General features: G+C 38.2%; 1 protein-coding gene across 2 annotated transcripts in view; it reads left to right on the top strand.

Annotated features, from left to right (window-relative positions):
- The window catches only part of LOC143197896 (uncharacterized), a 133,120-nt gene that overhangs the window by 72,634 nt on the left and 41,254 nt on the right, over positions 1 to 19,232 (top strand). The window contains exon 5 of one of the 2 annotated variants that reach the window (XM_076406692.1): positions 7,887 to 8,083. In XM_076406692.1, coding sequence (XP_076262807.1) covers positions 7,887 to 8,083 — 197 coding nt within the window. Of the gene's footprint in view, positions 1 to 7,886; positions 8,084 to 17,436; positions 18,019 to 19,232 lie in introns of those variants that run through there. The other variant, XM_076406694.1, reaches the window with a different exon arrangement.

The raw sequence follows: 19,232 nt of genomic DNA, 5'->3' as shown, positions 1-19,232 counted from the left end.
TAGTTTCTGGTTGATAAAATAGTTAAAACTTATATTTACAGTTGCAACCATAAAATTATTATCTTTGATTTTCAATAATTTAAGAATTATGTGGAATTTACGACGATTCGAAGAAGTAATAAAATGGAGTAGAATTAAACAGATAACGATAAATGAATACAAAAATAAATAAGTAAGTAGTAAGTACAGGACAATGAATAGAGAATAATAAATAGAAAATAATAAATAAATAATAATAAACGGAAAATAGTAAATAGAATATAATAAATGAACACTAACAAATATATAATACTAACTGGAGATTTAATAAATAATAAATGGGAATTAAAAAGAGGAAACTAAAATTATCTGTGAACAAACTCACCATTTGATGAAACTCAGCTTGGACGACAAAACCAGTACAAATCTGAATAAGAACGTAGACTCTCCCCGTCGCGTCTTTAGAAATGAACTCTTATGATCTCCTCTCGAAGAAAGATCGACAATATTACCATTGATGATAATTATTTCTCTTGCCTGGTATTCGCAACGGCGAGAAATCATAAAATTAAAAAGAAGCGGTAATCCCGCCTAGTGCCTTTACAATATGGTTCAAAACCTTTAAAAAAAATATAATCGACACAAAATTAAAAGGTCTAAAATATTGAACTGTCAGATGGAATTCCAAGTACGATAGATATTTGGAACGATTTATCATTTTCTTGAATGGTACGTGTAATTGTCTGTGATTTAGAAAAAAATATTAAGAAAATATAAACAAATAAAACTCGGTTTTACGGGCGTTAAATACAAATTATATTTAAATAAAATAACGTGACCACATTCGATAGCAATGTCACCGGCTTGGATCCCGACATCATCCTGGGTAGCTCTCAGTACGAGCTCAATCTGTACCACCCAAGTACGATGATGCGCAACTGAAAGATATTATTAGGTTTCGATATTACTAGAATAGTAGGATTTTAATTAGAAGCTTCTTTTTCGCACGTGTAAGATTATTTTTAAACTCAAAGCGTAAAATAAAGATAATGAATTTAACATCTTAAAAAAACGCAGATCAATATAAATGATATAACAGCTCATTACACAATAAATGGCAAAATAAAGCATATTCAAAGCACGCGAGATGTTGGTGACGAAGTAGTTGGATGATGGTTCTGAAAACGTATCTAAGAAACCAATGTACAATGACAAGGACGAAATTAATAATATATCTAATATATCAGACATATACTTCTAACGTCAGGTAATATTGAAATATAACGGTGTTGACGTTAATATATTGGCAGCTAAAAGTACGAGCGATTGATTGTATTAAAGGATCATAGCATTGATAAATAATAGTACTGATAAATACATGTGCCGACAAGTCATGCTACTGAAAATGGATGGTACTGATAATATCAATAACAGACAATGACAATGGCAGTCTATAACAGGTCAATTGAAAAGTCCCTGGCCTGGCATATGCCATCTATATGGATATCGCTACAAGAATTAAATGCATGTGCCTTAGTTAGCCCTAATTCTCAAAAGATGCATGTATAAATTTGACAGTTGTCGGATCATTACTTTGTGAATTATAGCACTTTGACTGAAGCAACTTTTCTTATTGTAAAAAAAATGGATATAAAGGAATTTCCCCTGTTGATAAAAGATTGCTTTTTGAGGAGGAAAATACAGTTGAAGCAAAAACTTGGACTTGATTTTTTTTTGTTCTGGCCTAAAAACCAGGCGGTGGAATGCATGACGCATACCTGGTCCCGGAGACTTGCCCTGGAGTGACAAGTTGGACCGGGTTATGTGGGACTGCCTCTGGGCTTACCAATACACTAAACCGAAACCGCCTCACAGTTGACCCCTGTGGATCACTACTGCTACTGCATTAAATTTGGGGATATGGCACCCGCTGATCGGGCAGCCGTTATTGGGCACGAGAGCCCGGCGATTCTATTGATTCGCGAACCTGAGTTAACACACAACTGGGTACTGTTGTATGGGGGCAAAAGTTATGACTGTAGCGACGGATGAGGTCGTTTCAGCCTGGAAAAGGGGGAGAGCTTAGCGGTGACGCGGTGCTAAGCTCCCAGCATGTCGACCAGCTCGCGAACAAGCGCGTTTTCAGAAGAACTTGAGCTGAGTTGTTGTTTGTGGAATGATTGAGATATGAAGTGCTTGATTTCTGGAGTGTCAGTTTCCCTATGGATTTGATTATTTCTGACAAACCATGGAGCGTTTAATATTCTCCTGAGGAGCTTATTTTGGAAAACTTGAAGCCGTTTGACCTGGTTGGGTGTAACAAACTTGAAGTAGACATTAGATCCGTAGAGGAGTACGGACCGAATTAACATCTTGTAAAATAAGCATTTGATGGAGATGGGAAGCCTGCTAGAAGGGCAGATCAGAGGAGATAGCAGGTTTGCTATCCCCGAAACTTTTTGGATTGTTTTCTGGATTTGGGAATGCCAACCGAACCGCCGGTCGAAGTGAAGACCTAGGTACGTGACGTTATCCAGCCATGGAATTATTGCGGTGTCGATCTTAAGTTGCGAGACGCGCAGTGCGTAACGCTGCTTGTGGAAAATGATGGCCTGGGTTTTCAGGGGGTTGATTTGCAACCGTGCGGCCGTGAAGAAAGCAGTGTCGTCAGCGTAAAAGGCGACGTCAATATGCTCTTTTCTCGGCATATCTGAAATAAAGAGATTAAATAAGGCTGGGGCCAGCGGGGAACCTTGAGGTACGCCAGCATCGATTTGTTTACGACTGGAAAGTGACGCCCTGATCTTGACCTGGAAAGATCTGTCCGAGAGATAGGACTTGATGAGAGCGGTTAGGTCTTCTGGAAGGCCTAACCGCACGCACTTTGCGAACAATCCGTCGTGCCAGACCTTGTCGAAGGCTTTGGTTAGGTCCAGAAGAACTGCTCCAAGCTTTTTACGTTGGTCAAGAGCATGATGGATGTGTGCAGCCAGACGGGAAGCTTGATGGACGGATGAGTGGTGAGCGCGAAAGCCGAATTGTTCATCTGGAATGATGTTGTTTTCCTTTGTGAAAGAGTTGAGAGCGTAGAGTATTGCCCTCTCGGCAAGCTTCGAAATGGCGCTGAGAAGGCTGATAGGCCTGTAATCAGATGGAGATGATTTTGCTCCTTTCTTGGGTATAACCGCTATATGTGCGTGTTTCCAAGACGCCGGGAAGTGTTGCAGTCTCATGATGGAGTTAATAATGTTTGCCAGTTCTGCGAGTTGCTTATGCGGGAGCTTTTTTAACTGGGTAATCGATATTCCATCGAAACCTGGAGATTTTTTGGTTTGAAGTTTGCCGATCATAGTCTGTAGAGACTTTGGAGATACAAAATGGTTGAGAAGAAAGGCGGGGGTTACTGGTCTTTTGACGGAGTTGGATTCGTTGATGACAGTGTCAATGTCTTTAGTTTTAGTGTTCTGTGCGGGTGGGAGGCATTTCATTTGAGCTTCGTAGGTCTCTGCAAGGAGCTCGACTTTTTCTTGGTCAGTGACTGCAAAATTTCCTGTAACCGCTGACTTCAGGGGAGGGATGACATTGTGCGTCTTCCCCACGAGGCATTTGGAGACACGCCAGAAGGAAGGGGGGCCATCCAGCCTTTGGTCCGCGAGAAATGAGTTCCATTTCATTGCTCGCCAAGTCGAGACGGCCGCCCTTACCCTCTTGCATGCTCTGTTCGCCTCCCTTTTGTCTGCAGCATCAAGGGTGAATCGAGCTAATCTGCATAAACCGTTTTTGATGCGAATTTCACGTTTAAGAGAAGCGGGAAGATTGTTTTTCCACGGCTGGGGTTGTGATGAAATTTTGACTGTGGAAGATTCGTGAGCAGACTGAATATCGCGAGTTAGCTTGAGTACGGCTTCCTCGAGGTGTTCTGATGTGTTAATTTTCGGAATTGGATCGGATTTCAGGAGAAGAGATTGGTAGTTTTTCCAGTCGGTTTTTTTCCTGAATCTTGTTAGTGGGACTTGAGTGGTGGCGCAGTTTCCGAGTTTGAGAAGGATCGGACGATGATCAGAGTCTAGTTCGTCAAGGACTCGAACTTCGGAATCGCGATTTACGTCTTGAAGAATAAAGAAATCAAGGATTCTTGCTGCGCCTTGAGAGACTGTACTAGGGTGATGGGTGGGTTCATCTGGCAAGGCAAGACCGTAGCCCAGATCTGCACTTAGAGCTACGATGGCGTTACCTGCGGGATTCGCTCTGGAACACCCCCAGGTGGGGTGGTGGGCGTTGAAGTCGCCACCTATTATTTTCGGAAATTTTCCGTCGACGAGTGATCGGTATTCGGCATAGTTGAATGCAGAAGATTTCCTGTACAGGGATGTAATCACGAAGGGACGTTCTTGGATATCGATTTTAATGGAGGTTGTTTCGAAGTTGTTTACTGATAACGATGGAAGGAGCTCGTGTTTGACTCCTTTTCTGACGAGAATGGCGGTTCCACCGCCTCGACCCGGAGTTCTATCGTTTTTGTAGACAAAAAAGTGTTCGAAAGAGAGACGATGCGAAGGTTTCAGGAAAGTTTCCTGGATGAGCACGATGTCGACGTCATAGAATGTTATGACGTCCTCCAATTCCGCTTGCTTTCCGCGTAAGCTATTTGCATTCCATGTCATCAGTATAAGAGATTTCGGAACAGCCATTTCGAAGAGTTAAAGGCTGCTGAAAGTTATAGAGACAGGTAAGTGTTGCCGCTTAGGCGGCGACATTTGGAAAAAGACGAGCAAGTTGGTGAGCCAGGGCGATCACCTGTAGGAAAGCCTGCGGGTCAGTAAACGCCTGCATTGTGGAGTTAAGGTCCGGTGTATTGGTTGGAGCAGGAGTTTGAGTTGGAGCAGGCTGGGTAGCGCTGGCTAATTTTTGGGCTAGCTTTCTGCCACCTTGGTTACTCCATGCAGAACCTTGTGGAGGTCTGGTTTCGGTCGGAATTTTTGGTTTTCTTGGAGCAGGACGGCAGGTGCAACCGCTGAAGTTTGCGGTATGAGTTTCACCGCAGTTGCTGCACTTTGGAGGTGCTTCTGGGATTTTGGTACAGGATCTAGTGTCGTGATGCCCGGCACATTTGACGCACCGTGGGGGGGCTCGGCAATATGAGCTGGAGTGCCCGAAAAGCTGGCAGTTGAAGCACTGCACTGGCTGGCCGTTTCCTCTCTGGACCTCGACCTTCACTGTGATGACGCCGAGTTTGGTCATATATATGATCTGTCGCTCTTCGCGAGGGACAACTACCTGAACAATTGGTAGTTCTGTCCCGGATTTTAATTTCCATCTTTGCACAAATTTGGGATGGAAGCCTTGATCAAAGAGAAGTTCACGTACTTCGTCAATGCAGAGTGATTCTGGGATGTTTTTTATTATTACCCGGAATGCTCTCTCCTCCGGATGACAGAAGGAATGGTAAGGGTAATTCCTTTCCTCGAGCAGGGTAGTAAGTTTACGGTAATTGTCGCTTGTGGCGACGAATAAGAAAATGCCGTCCTTTTTATTTCGGGTTATAATGTCTATTGATTGTGCCTTAGTAATTCTAATGAGCTCCATGAACCTCTTCTTATCACGGAGCACTATAGGCGGAATTTTTTCCTTTGGGGGACTTTGAGAAACAGTCGCCGAAACGGTTGGCACTGTTTTTGCTGTGGAGGTTAAGACTTGTTTAGTGACCTGGCTACTTACCTGCGCAGGCTGGTCTTGGGTTGGTCTTGTGGTAACTTGTTTCGGTACTGGCTGTGGGGCCGTCTTGGTGGTCGGCTTGTTTTGCACTGGTCTGGTGGCAAATTTTGTAATCGAAGGCTGTACGTTAGCCTTGGCTTTCGATTGGGTAGATTTAGTGGCTGGCTTGGCTACCGGATTGGGTTGTGATTTGGGAGCCTGTTTTCCCTTGTTGCCGGCCTTCGGCAGCTGGCTTTCCTGAGGTGGAGTGACGGGCCCTCTTTTCCTTTTTCCCACCAAGGTGAAACCGTCTTCTGAGTCTTCAGTTTGGTCTAAGTGTTGTGTCGGTTTAGCTGGTGTCTGGGACTGAATTTCTATGGCAGCGGGAATCTTTACTTCCATGGCATCTCTTTGATGCTTCATGAATTGTGTTATCGTAGCTGTGAGAGTTTTTATTTCTTCCTTGAGCTCTTCGGAAGCCTTTTCGCTCTTTTCCAGCTTTTCCGTCTGTTTGTTCAGGGCGTCTGTTTGGGCTTTTGCGAACGTTTTAAGGTCAGCTATCTGCTTTCGCAGGTCTTCGTTCTGTTTTCTCAATTCCGTTATAAGCACTTCTCGGCTGTCTTCTGAAGATAGTCCATTTGAATTTGAAACATTGGGATTATGTTCAGGAGGCGACGTCGGCTCTGACGTACATGACGCCATTGCCTTGTCTGTAAAAACGCCTTTTCGGCGCTTACAGACGCTTTTTTTTTTTTTTACGTAGGCACTGGTGAAACGTGATAACGGGTCGACCGTCTTAGGGAAAGTTTCGGGTAATTCTCGGAAGCGCAGATAGGTTCGGCGGACCGGACACGACCGTTCTCTTCGAGAGCTAGCACGGAACTGCAAAAACTTGGCTTGTTTCCGAATTTCCGAATACTGCATCAGGAAAATCAACCATCAAGGATAGGTACGCTAAGTTTAGACGTGGTGAAATAAGCACCGAAGGCGGTGAACCCAGTGGACGCCCAAAAGAGGTTGTTACCGATGAAAACATTTAAAAACTCCACAATATGATTTTGAATGACCATAAGTTGAAATTGAATGAAATAGCACTCTAAAGATATCAACTAAACGTGTACATTATAGCATGCACGAATATCTGAGTATGAGAAAGCTCTGTGTAAAGTGGGCGACACACACTCGGGGCGAGCTCGTTTTTGACCAAAAACAACGACGAGTTGATGATTCGGAGCAGTGTTTGAATATGATCAAACCTAATAAACCAGAGTTTTTAAGTCGATATGTGACAATAGATGAAACATGGCTCCATAATTTCACTCCGTCCAATCGACAGTCATCCGAGTGGACTGCACATGATGAACCCGCTCCAAAAAGTGGGAAAATGCAACAGTCAACAGCTGGCAAGGTTATGGCGTCTGTATATTAGAATGCAAATGGAATAATTTTAATTGACTGCCTTGATAGAGGAAAGACCAGCAACACCGACCATTACATAGCGTTATTGCACCGTTTGAAGGACGAAATCGCCAAAAAACAGCCGCATTAAAAGAAAGTCCTGGTTGACTAAGACAATGTGCCGTGTCACAGGTCAGTGAAAACGATGGCAAAAATCCATGAATTGGGCTTTGAATTGCTTCTTCATCCACCGTATTCTCCAGATCTGGCCCCCAACGACTATTTCCTGATCTCAAATCTCAAAAAAATGCTCGCTGGGAAGAAATTTTCGTGTAATGAAGGGGTGAACGACGAAACTGAGGCCTATTTTGAAGCAAAGGACAAATCGTACTACAAAAATGGTATCGAAAAGTTGGAGGGTCGCTATAATCATTGTATCACCCTTGAAGGGAATTATGTTAAATAAAAAAACTAATTTTGCAAAAAAAGTGTTTTACTATGGTAGGCCGGGGACTTTTCAATTGACCTATTACACAGTTACTTTGGCATCAACTTCTGACTTATAAAAGAGTTATTATTTATACCTTTCAATTGCAACCATAAGACATTTATCTTTAATTTACAGTAAAATTTGTAAAAAAAAAATAATGTTTAAAAATGTATAAAAATATAAAAAAGATGATGATCCAAAAATATTAGTTTAATAATTTTAAAATATAATTTTTTTACAAGCTGATATTTATTATTATTTTTATTAAATTATATTATATTATTTTTATTATTTTTATTTTATATTTAATTATGTTATTTTGTAGTGTTGCTATGAGTCATAATGAAATCTATGGCCTGATATACAACTCATCGCTGATCATCAAAGGAGAAGGCATCAAGGCTCATCATCAGTTCTGCGTGGACACGTCCTTCGACTCCAGCAAACGACTATACGAGACAATCACCATCGTTTGTTATTCAGTGAACGAGCAGGTTTCAAATCTGTATATTTATTTACCAGGTGAGTTAAAATTGCTTCTAATTATTACTATTGACCACCGTTTGGTCGAAATTTGACCATAAATTGTTAAGTTAATCATGTTTCTCTAACAACAGAGTAAAGGGAATAATTAAAAATGCTGTGTTACTAAATCATATTTTTACGCCATAACAATAACACACAGCACAACAACGTATCAAAATATATGCAAAAAAATGTAGAAAAAAATTAATTACCTCTAGTACAATGATATACTATGTCTCCAGAATCATGTCAATTACTATAAGTCTTTAAGCAAGAACAACTTTGCTTAGATGTTGTCTGGTCATCAGACATGAAATTAAATCAAAACCTGATTCCGAAAATCTAAATATTTTTCAGTTATTATTCTCAAATTTTCGATAAAGTAGACATTTTAATTTGTTCTGTTTAAAACTATGTAAAATATAGCTTGACTTTACCATACTATTCTTAATCGTTCCAAACTTACTATAACACATTAGTCTAACAAAACTCTCTATGTAATATCAAATAATTGAAAGTGACACAAAATCTTTAAAAAACACTGCTTAAAATTTGTATTGACTATGAGTTAATTATATTAATCATTAGCTTCGTTTGTCAACACACTCATTTTCTGTTCTTCGTTCAAATTTAAAATTTAAGTATATCTACTCTAACTACAATCTGCCCTATTGGCAATAAGTATTTCTTATGTCTATATTATATATACATGGCATGTAGAAAATCACTTCATTAAGCAATCTTCTGTATAAAATATTATCTTAATTAATTAGTCTTATTCTAAAGCTTATTCTAAAGTCTATATATGTCCAGTAATCAGATCAGGTGGTGTTAAACGTTTTAGTCTACCCACTTCACTATCACGTCGCATATTTAGCTGATTAGCGAGTACATTGGGATGCACTGACCCTCTTTCGAAGTACTTCGCACAAACACGATGAATTACACTCGTTATAGGTTCTAGAGGAATATCGCGTTGTATCAATTTATTTGAAATATAGTACGGAGCATCAACAATGGCACGCAACACCTTATTTTGGAACCGTTGAATGATGGATATATTAGATTTGCTAGCAGTACCCCATAGTTGGATTCCATATGTCCAAATGGGCTTGAGTATAGACTCATACCTTGTTACTTAATGATAACTTGGATTTGCGCCCGATGAGCCAATACATTTGATATAAATTTAGTCCCAGTTGTTTCCGTTTAGAGAGTATGTGCTTCTTCCAGGTTAGGCGTCGATCTAAATGCATACCAAGATATTTAACATGCTCTGCTTGGGGGAGTTGACGATGATTGATATTCACTGGTGGACATGTTCTTCTACGCAGGGTAAACGTTATATGCGTGGATTTTGTTTCATTGGCTTTAATGCGCTATGTCTTCAACCATAATTGTATTTGGTCCAGGTAGGTTTGTAGGTTTATTGATGCTGTGACTGGATCTTCATGGCATGCTAAGATTGCTGTATCGTCTGCATATGTTACCACAGTTGTTATTTTTGTGGTGGCCATACTTTGTCAAAAGCCTGATATATGTCCAGAAAAGCAGCCGAACAATATCTTTTGGCATTTAGGTCAGCGTTTATTTTGTTTACAAGTCTATGCACTTTTTCTATAATCCCATGCTTATTGCGAAAGCCAAACTGATGTTCTGGAATTATTTTTATTTTTTCTATTATATAGTTTTTCTCGAAAACTTTCGAGATTATTGCTAATAAACTTATAGGTCGGTAAGAGGTCACATCTTCTGGTGGTTTTCCTGGTTCAAGAATCATTAATATTTTAGCTACTTTCCAGATACTAGGGAAGTAATTAATTCGTAGCATAGCATTAAATATAAATGTTAATAATTTTATACCCTTTTCTGATAGTTCTTTTAAAATTTGGCCAGTAATTAAGTCATAACCAGGAGCTTTTTAAATATTAATCTCTCTCATTATTGTATGTTTAACTTTTTTGACCGTTAATTTCTCGTGCGGTAAATCCATTTGAAATGGCGAATCTAGAAAGCTAGTAATTTTATTTTCCTCATCCTTATGTAGCTGAGACTGGAAAGGTTTAAAAACATTTTTTAAGTATTTTGAGAAAATGTCGGCCTTCTCTTTATTGTTTCTCGGCCAATTATTTTCGTTTGTTTTAATAGGTGGGTTATGCTGCTGGGATCTCGTAAGCTTTTTAGTTGCTTTCCACAACGAATAGTCTGTAGCCTCAGTTGATGTCAAATTTTCTAGGTATTCTTGACTGCCTTGGTTTTGTTCAGTTTGGATTAGCTCTTTCAGCTCTTTTATTACCCTATTAAACTTTCTTTTATTCTCTTCAGTCCTTTGCTGTTGCCAATTTCGTCGTAATTATCTTTTTTCTGCTATCTTTTTCTCTATTGTACATGATATATGTGTATTTTTTCTTAGAGCAACATAGATAAATAGGTTATAAATAAATTGTGTGTATATACTAGTATATAAAATACGTATAGTAGAAAGGTTTTTGTTTTTTTTTGTTTATTTTAATTTAGTTATTACAACCATCATTATGTAGATATTTAGTTTTATAACTTTTTGCTTTTGCTGTTAAAAAAAGTGTGATTGCATCTTACTTTTTAGTGACTTCCTTATTTATTTTTCAGTCGGTTCAATTTTTTTGTTAAAAATATTTTATATAATTTCACGTTTTTTACTATACTTGGTCGATGACTTACATTGTATAAAAAATATTTTATCCAATATTGTAACCAAAGCTATGCCTCACAATAACCGGAAATGATAAGTAAGATGCATTTTGTGGTGGAGAATGATATCCTGTTTATGTTATGTTTGATTCTCTTTACATATATATAGTTCTGGTTTTTAACTAGAATTTACTCTAAGTTATCTCTACTTTATTAGATAATTTATTTTTTAATTAATTTGTCTGATAGCAGAAATGTGAGTTAATATTCTGAATTGAGTTCGTAAATCCCTGCCCCTCTCAATTATCCTTAAATAAGGATCGTTGAATAGAATATTTCTGTGGACTTGGAGATATCTGAAACTCGTAATACATTACACATTGCTGATCCAACCTCATGGGCGTTAGTGATAAGACCATCCCCTCTCATACACTAACCCATTTTGTGCTTGACATCGTCGTTGTATGATAGTAGGTTGTATATCAGCCTTCGGGACCATTTTGGGTCTATTTACAGACATACAATATACATCACAATTACTGTATCAGCTATCATTTAAAGTATACAATGTTATTACAAATATGTTGCAAGATGACAAGCAAATTATGTAAAAGAATACGGATTCATGAATGCTACAGTATAATGGTCGCATAACCTATGGAGTGTTAAACATACATTATACAAAAAATTTAAGCGAACATGCATGATATTACATAGATGCACACTATTATATTTCTAGTAACAGTCCTGTTACGGTTAGAAAATTAATCGCTTGTCCAGGTTCTCTAGCCTAAGACACTGGTCCATCATCTGTCCCAGGTTGACCAACGGTCTTTGCGAGTTGTATCTTCGGCATTCGATTCGTATGTGTTTGGTTGAGAGTAAGTAACCACATTCGACGCCCAGTGCTGGACTTCTTCCCTTAATGAGAAACTCATGGGTCAGTCAGTCAATAAGCTTAAATTGTGCCTTCTGATGTTACTGGTGTTAAGGCCGTAATAATACTCTCTGTTCACCTCCCATAGCTTGTTGTTTTCTGTTAAATCCCATCTGAGTTGGTCTAGATGTCTAAAGATTCTAGTAGAGTGGTGCTTCATATATCTACTCCAGAAGAGGAAATTCAGTAAGTGATCCCTCCCTCTTCCTGGTTAAGTAATTTGTTCCTTTATTTTCAATGATTCTAGAGTGGGAAGGGAGCCACATAAAGGCGATAGTTTTGCCGCTCCTTTCCAATTTAGAGGTTAGTTTACGGATAAGCACTCCTAGCGGGTGTAGAGGTAGATATGATTGGGGGCACTTTAAGGAGCTCAATGAATCGGAGGCGATAAGTAATCGTTTATCTTGCACATCTTGTATTGAGGTCAGAGCCCTATATATGGCAAACAGTTCAGCCGTCAATATACTCTATGAAACGGGAAGCCTGACTTGTCCTTCCGACTTCACCGATATAAATTCTGCCCTCATATAGTCGTCGCTGTTGGAATCGTAAGGTATTCAGAATGTTTCTCAGTTTTATATTGATTGAATTGGGTGCTGATACTGCCAGAGTCGTAACTGTCCCTTGGTAGACTCCTCATGGAGGGACCGACAGTCACCTGCGACAGTGGTGGAGGCAATTATCCTAGGAGGTGTATATCGGTGAAGTCTCCTTTTAGCTCGGTATACTTGACCCAGCGATGCTCCAACTTATTTAACCCGTCTGAAAGATATGTTTTTTCCAGATTTGCATAGTGGGCCTCCGTGGCGGCGGTAACTTCCTCATTCGACTTAAGTTTCTACCCGATTAGTGACTTTTTCAAGTACGAATATAAAAAGGTTGCACATAGATAAATCTGAAAAATTTGGAAACATTGCGTAGGCCAATTCAGCCAATCTGGCAGTGGCGAATGTGAAGTGTGAGTCGAAGCGTTGTCATGGTTGAAGAGCCTCAAGAGTGTCATGGATTATTCGGCATAGTACAGCCATGTGACCGTTTTGCCCTTCTCCAGGTAGTCGATGTAGATCATACCTTGTGAATTCCAGAAAACGGCGACCATCACCTTTCGGGCCGATAGTATAGTCTTCGCCTTATTTAGAGCACATTCGACGGGCGAAGTTTACATCTTGGTACAATGTGTACCAGTGGATCCATGACGCAGAAACTCCTTCGTATTGCGCTTAAACATCGTCAAACACTACTCTAAAGTAGTCTCACGTTTGTGCTTGTTGTCTGGAGTAAGTAAACGTGGCGCCTAAGCTGTCTTTCGAGATGCCTACCCCCTCAGCTATCTCGTGCACCTTCAATGGGCGGTTTGCCAATACGATATGGTGGATTTTTGTTATTTTATTTTCCGTGGCAGGCATTTTCGGGAAACCCGGATGTGACTCATCGAAAAACGGACATGCGACCGCGTTGAAACTCATTAAACCAATTTTTGACAGTCACCATTGAAAGAGAAGTGTCGCCATATAGCATTTAAGCGCTCTCTGATTACGCTAAGCGAATTCCACTGACCAATATTACTTTTCTAAAATCTGTGACACGCCGGTTTCCACACGCGGTAAAAACAAAACTGAGAGTCTTATTCGGCTGAAATTTCGACAGTAAAATGTATTACACGACAGCAAATTTTCTATGCGATAATAACTAAGTACTTATTGGACCACCCTCGTCTACCTGCCTCTCATCGCCAGTCACATTATGCCACAGAAAACAGACCGGGTTTTTATACAATAAATATTGCATTTCATTATCTTCGAACTTTTTTGATTCCCCAGGCTATTCTTTACCATTGACATCATAATCACTATTTTTAAATCATCATCATTTAAATAATTCAATCAACCTAATGCTCATGTTTAATTATGAACAATTACAACCATTTCTGCGCGCACAAATTTTTGACGCCCTACAATTCCATTTTCTACAGTTATATTCTATTAATTATGTGCATACCTTTAGTTGTTTCCACTCTCATTACTAGGAATTTCAAGTATTATCATATATCCTGAAGGTTTCCTTTAGTCACTTTCACTTTCCAAGTTACTGTCCAAGGCAATCACTAAACTGTTAATTTCCAATCTATCTAAAGCATTTTCACGATCCACCATTTATCAATCAAATTCTCTGTATGTCTTATCGAGTTTAAAATAATAACTGATAGTTCCTTTAGGTTTTTAACCATTGATTTTCAAACAATAATAAAAACATGTTATGGTTCATTTCCCCATGATAGTTGCGCTTAGATTTGGAGGAAAACACTAATTCTGTACCAGAAATAAAACCATTATTATTACCTACATGAATAGCAATATATCTGCAATTCACTATTAATAAGTATTATGATCAACAAAATCAAATCGAATGCTATTGTAACTTTTACCTTTTTCCATCAATTTTTGTTGTCTTTAGACTTTTTTTGCTACTGTCTTGCCAAAAGTGCCCTAATAAACCATTTTGAAATATCCAAACTCAGAGTTGATGCGGCAACATTGCGACTTTTTGACATCACAAATTTCTATGACGCATACATAAAAAAACGTTGAATAGACTATATGTGAAAACATTGTACGTGCCTTTGAAATTTGAGGTTTTCCCTCGATTTCCCCCCATCGTTCCTAACTTGACTCCAATGGGACCACCTCGGAAGGGCACTCTTTCGAATAAAAAAAGAATTTTAAAAATCGGTCCATAAAGGACGGAGAAATCGGCGAACATACTTTAAAAAAAATACAGCCGAACATAGAATCTCCTTCTTTTTTGAAGTCGGTTAAAAATTAAATCACTTTGTTTAATAATAGTTTGACATACTCAGTTTCCATTTAATTATCTTTTCAATCATAAAATTTAGAGATTTGTCTGAAAAATGTCGATAGTTGTAAATGAGAGTATCGAACTTTTAGTTGTCAAGTAAAATTCGATAATGAAGACCAAGAGTTTCTGAAGGAGATTATCCGACGATTGGTTTGAGATTTCTCCCCGCGGTCGTCAAGTGAATTTTGCATAAAAAAAGGACTGGGGCGGGAGAAGCTTCGATACAGTATAGAATTTTTGTTTTGAGATTCTCTTAAAAATATTTTTTATCGATGTATTTCTATAGTTTTTCTTTGGTATTTTTTCTTATTTTTGATGTGAATACTAAAACTTTCCGATTTTATAACCTTGTTGATTGTTTACAGTCTGCATAAATTACGCTATAGTCCGACCTTTACTTTTTCATGCTAGATGCCAATGAATAACATTGTTTCTTGAGTGGAAAAAATGTATAAATATTCAGAGATTAATACGACTGTACGTCGTCTCAACAGATATCTAGTTAATACAAGCACGACAAATATACATAAACAATATTACACATCAGGAAAAACTTTTTTCTTCATAAGTTATACGAATACAAAAGAGAAAAATATTCAAAAATTATTTCCGTCCGTAATGTTCAAAATAATTGGTAGATGTAACTGTATCTATTTCGTTCAAATTTTTTCGGACGAATAATCTACTGCTAAATGAGTAAAAAGACGTTCTTAATTATTTATACAACACTAACTTTGCAGGGTTTCTAGTTCTACAAGTATATTGCCTCTCTGCGATATTTTGCAGTTCGGAATTGTCGTTATAGATCTATAGTTCATCACCAGTCACAATACGTCACAGTAAGGCCGTATTTTTTGATTGGCAAGGAATGAAACAGCGTTGTCGAAACGGTTCAATAGTATTTTCAGTTTGCTTAGCAGCTGTTTATATTAATTTATTTATCTTTGCATTTTCAGCGGGGTATCGATGATCAAAATACATGCAAGCACTTAAAGCATCTAAGCACTAAGCATCTAAAACAACTGTTTACTAAATAGTTACGTTTAATACTACTTACGTTTTGAACCAGTCCTTAAGTTATATTTTGCTCCTTTATTATAAAAATACAGAAGAAATATCCTCAATTTTTGGGGTCTCCTCGGGGAGTAGTGTAGGAAATGCAAACGTCTTCTGCTCGTAAAGACCCTAGAACTATGTAAAATATTGATTTTGGATTAGGAGACATTACCTATGCATTGTAGATTTTTATATTATAACAAGTCAATTGAAACGTCCCCGGCCTGACACATAGATGGCGCTACTATATATGAATTAAATCCATATATTTTTTAGTTAAGATGCGTGTAATGTAATAAATGTAATAAATTTGACAGCTGTCGGATCATTAGTTTGTGAATTACAGCATTTTGAGTGAAGCAACTTTTGCTATTGTGAAAAAAATGGATAAAAACGAATTGGCGGGTTGGTAAAATATTGCTTTTTGAAGGAAAAAAATACAGTTGAGGCAAAAACTTGGCTTGATGGCGAGTTTCCGGACACTGCCCCAGGAAAATCAACCATCAAGGATTCGTATGCTAAATTTAGGCATGGTGATATGAGCATCGAAGACGGTGAACGCAGTGGACGCCCAAAAGAGGTTATCGACGAAAACATTTAAAAAATCAACAAAATAATTTTGAATTACCGTAAATTGAAACTGAAAGAAACAGCAGATACTCTAAAGATATCAACTGAACGTGTACATCATATCATTCACGAATATTTGGGTATGAGAAAGCTCTGTGTAAAGTGAGTGCCGCGGGAGCTCACTTTTGACCAAAAACAACGAGGAGTTGAAGATTCGGAGCAGTGTTTGAAGATGATCAATCGTAATTAACCCGAGTTTTTGCGTCGATATGTGACAATGGATGAAACATGGCTCCATCATTTCACTCCGAAGTTCAATCGTCATCCGAGTGGACCGCACACGATGAACCCGTTTCATGCTGTCGGCTGGCAAGGTTATTGCGTCTGTATTTTGGGATGCGCATGGAATAATTTTCATGACTACCTTGGAAAAGGAAGCGAATGGATCAACAGCGTCTATTACATAGTGTTATTGGACCGTTTGAACGACGAAATCGCCGAAAAATGGCCGCATTTGAAGAAAAAGAAAGTGCTGTTTCACCAAGACAATGCACCGTGTCACAAGTCAGTGAAAACGATGGCACAAATCCATGAATTGGGCTTCCAATTGCTTCCTCATCCATTGTATTCTCCAGATCTGGCCACCAGCGACTCTTTCCTATTCTCAGATCTCAAAGGAATGCTCGCTATGAAGAAATTTTTTGTCGAATGAAGAGGCGGTCGACGAAATTGGGGCCTGTTTTGAAGCAAAGGATAAATCGTAATACAAAAATAGTATCGAAAAGTTGGAGGGTCGCTATAATCAGTGTATCACCCTTGAAGAGAATTATGTTGAATAAAAAAAACTAATTTTGCCAAAAAAATGTGCTTTATTATGGTAGGCCGGGGACTTTTCAATTGACCTGTTATAAGTATATTCTTAACTTTGGCTTGAGTGGATTAATTTTATTTTAATTTGGGAAATATATACCGATGTATTAATCGCGTACTCGCCTTGCTTGTATATTAATACAAGTACAACAGAACAGTAGTAATAAATTAATTTATAAATTAAGATTGTACTCAGCATATTTAATGTAATATATAATTAATTAAAAAAATATATTGTCCTTAATATGTGTTGAACGCAATCCAACATAAACATATATTAACACATTTTATAACATATACGAAGCATTGTCATTCAAGCCATGTACTTGATTTGGTGATTCACAACCAGTTTATACAAATAGCTGTTATTTCGAGAGAAATCGCGTTAGTCTTGTTAGTCGATTGTGCTGAAGCTAAGCAAATATGATGATCGCGTTAGCTTTATCGCTTGTTCTTTCGGCTGTACCGTCCGGTTATTGTTTGTGCCCTAAATCTTTAAGAGTGAAAATACCGGCTGAATCTATTCAAGCCGACCACAGTGTCTTTTTTGGTAATATGACTTTTACGCGAGATCAGTATTTCGAACAGAACGGTGAGTTATGGGCATGCCCATGCTTATCTAAAGCCTGCATAAGAAAATGTTGTCCTGCTGGAAAAGAACTTGTGAAAGTTTCCGCTGAATTGCCATCATGCCAGCCTAGTAATGAATACCTTCAGGTCAACGTATATGATCCAAAAACATCCAGTAACACAGAGAAGGGGGATTTTTTTATTATTCATAATATGATCTGTCCAAAAGGACACGAGCATTATAAGCTTGAACAAGTCAACATTTTGAAAAATGGGTCACTCTTTGATGATTACAGTGTAGACAAGCCGGACATGTATTGTGTAGATTATTTAAATGGTTCAAAGATCGCTCTCTTTTGCGGAAAACCTGACGTAGATTATTGGAAATTGCTAGTTTGTTTTAGTAAGTATTAAATATGTTTCCTATATTTTACGACTAAAATGTAAGAGTAAAGTATGTTGAATATTTTTAAAAATATAATTAGGACTTACATTAGATATGCTTAGTAAAATCTTAATTAACAAATTAGTTTATCACTACTGTTGTACTTGAATTAATAAACAACCAAGGCGAGTACAGGATTAATAGATCAGTATGTATTTCCTAAATTAAAATAAAACTAAACTACTTAAGCTAAAGTTAAGAATACACTTATACACTAAACAAGTTCGTGTGGTTTGGTTCGCTTCAATCTTCTGATTTCCTCTGCGTTGTTCAGTAGCCATATTGTTTCCACGTTACTGTGATTTAGCAGCCTTATTTCATGTTTTAAGGCAAAATCTTGGATCACTTAGAGTTCCATGAATGTATAGACAGTTATTCCACGGTGTAAAATTCGACATGCCTCAAGGTCGCTACAATACTCCCCTGCCAGAATTTTACTTATAATTCGTAACAAAAAATATACAAAAAGGTATAAAAAATAAGTATGCTGTATAGAAAGAGCTTTAAAACATTTGGATATGATTATACAAGACTAATTTATACGGCTCACAAAACGAAATATAGGGTACGGTGGTCGTGCGCTAGTATATCTTTCGGTCCTACAGATACAGTTGCGTCACAGTTGCTTTGGCAGTTGAACGTGGTCTATGAACAACGTTGAAAACAAGCGATTTTTCGGACATGGATCCCGTAACTTATTACCCGCCGTCGTAACTTATTTGCTTCGACGACGAGATGTTGTCAATTCTGGTCCCGCGGCGAAGACATGACGACTCTACGGTGACTGCTATCGGTACCTAGCTTTTGGGGCTACTCTGTGACTAATCCGTAGTCACATAGGTTACGTATCAAAAATGTTGCACGTATCCTCCATTCACGAGTCCAAACCCAATTTTGCGAAAGATGTTTTGTGTGTGGGTCACCACTTTAGGGTGTGTTTATATTGCTCGGTGAATGGAGGTAAAACGAAATAGTGTATTTTACATTAGTATTGTATGTTTTACGTTATTAGACAGTTATTCCACGATGTAAACTTCGACATGCCGCAAGGTCGCTACAAATGTTTTAATAGAACCATGAAGTTCTTTGATTTTGAACCTGATCTGCAGAGCCTTTTGTCTGATGTATGATGGATTGATCTTCACATAGCGATCATAGGAAATAACAAGTTA

The sequence above is a fragment of the Rhynchophorus ferrugineus genome, unplaced genomic scaffold (assembly GCF_030347505.1).
Source record: "Rhynchophorus ferrugineus isolate W39M unplaced genomic scaffold, kcgeb_rfMv2 rfM6, whole genome shotgun sequence".
Classification (NCBI taxonomy): domain Eukaryota; kingdom Metazoa; phylum Arthropoda; class Insecta; order Coleoptera; family Curculionidae; genus Rhynchophorus; species Rhynchophorus ferrugineus.
This window is presented reverse-complemented; position numbering and strand designations above follow the sequence as displayed.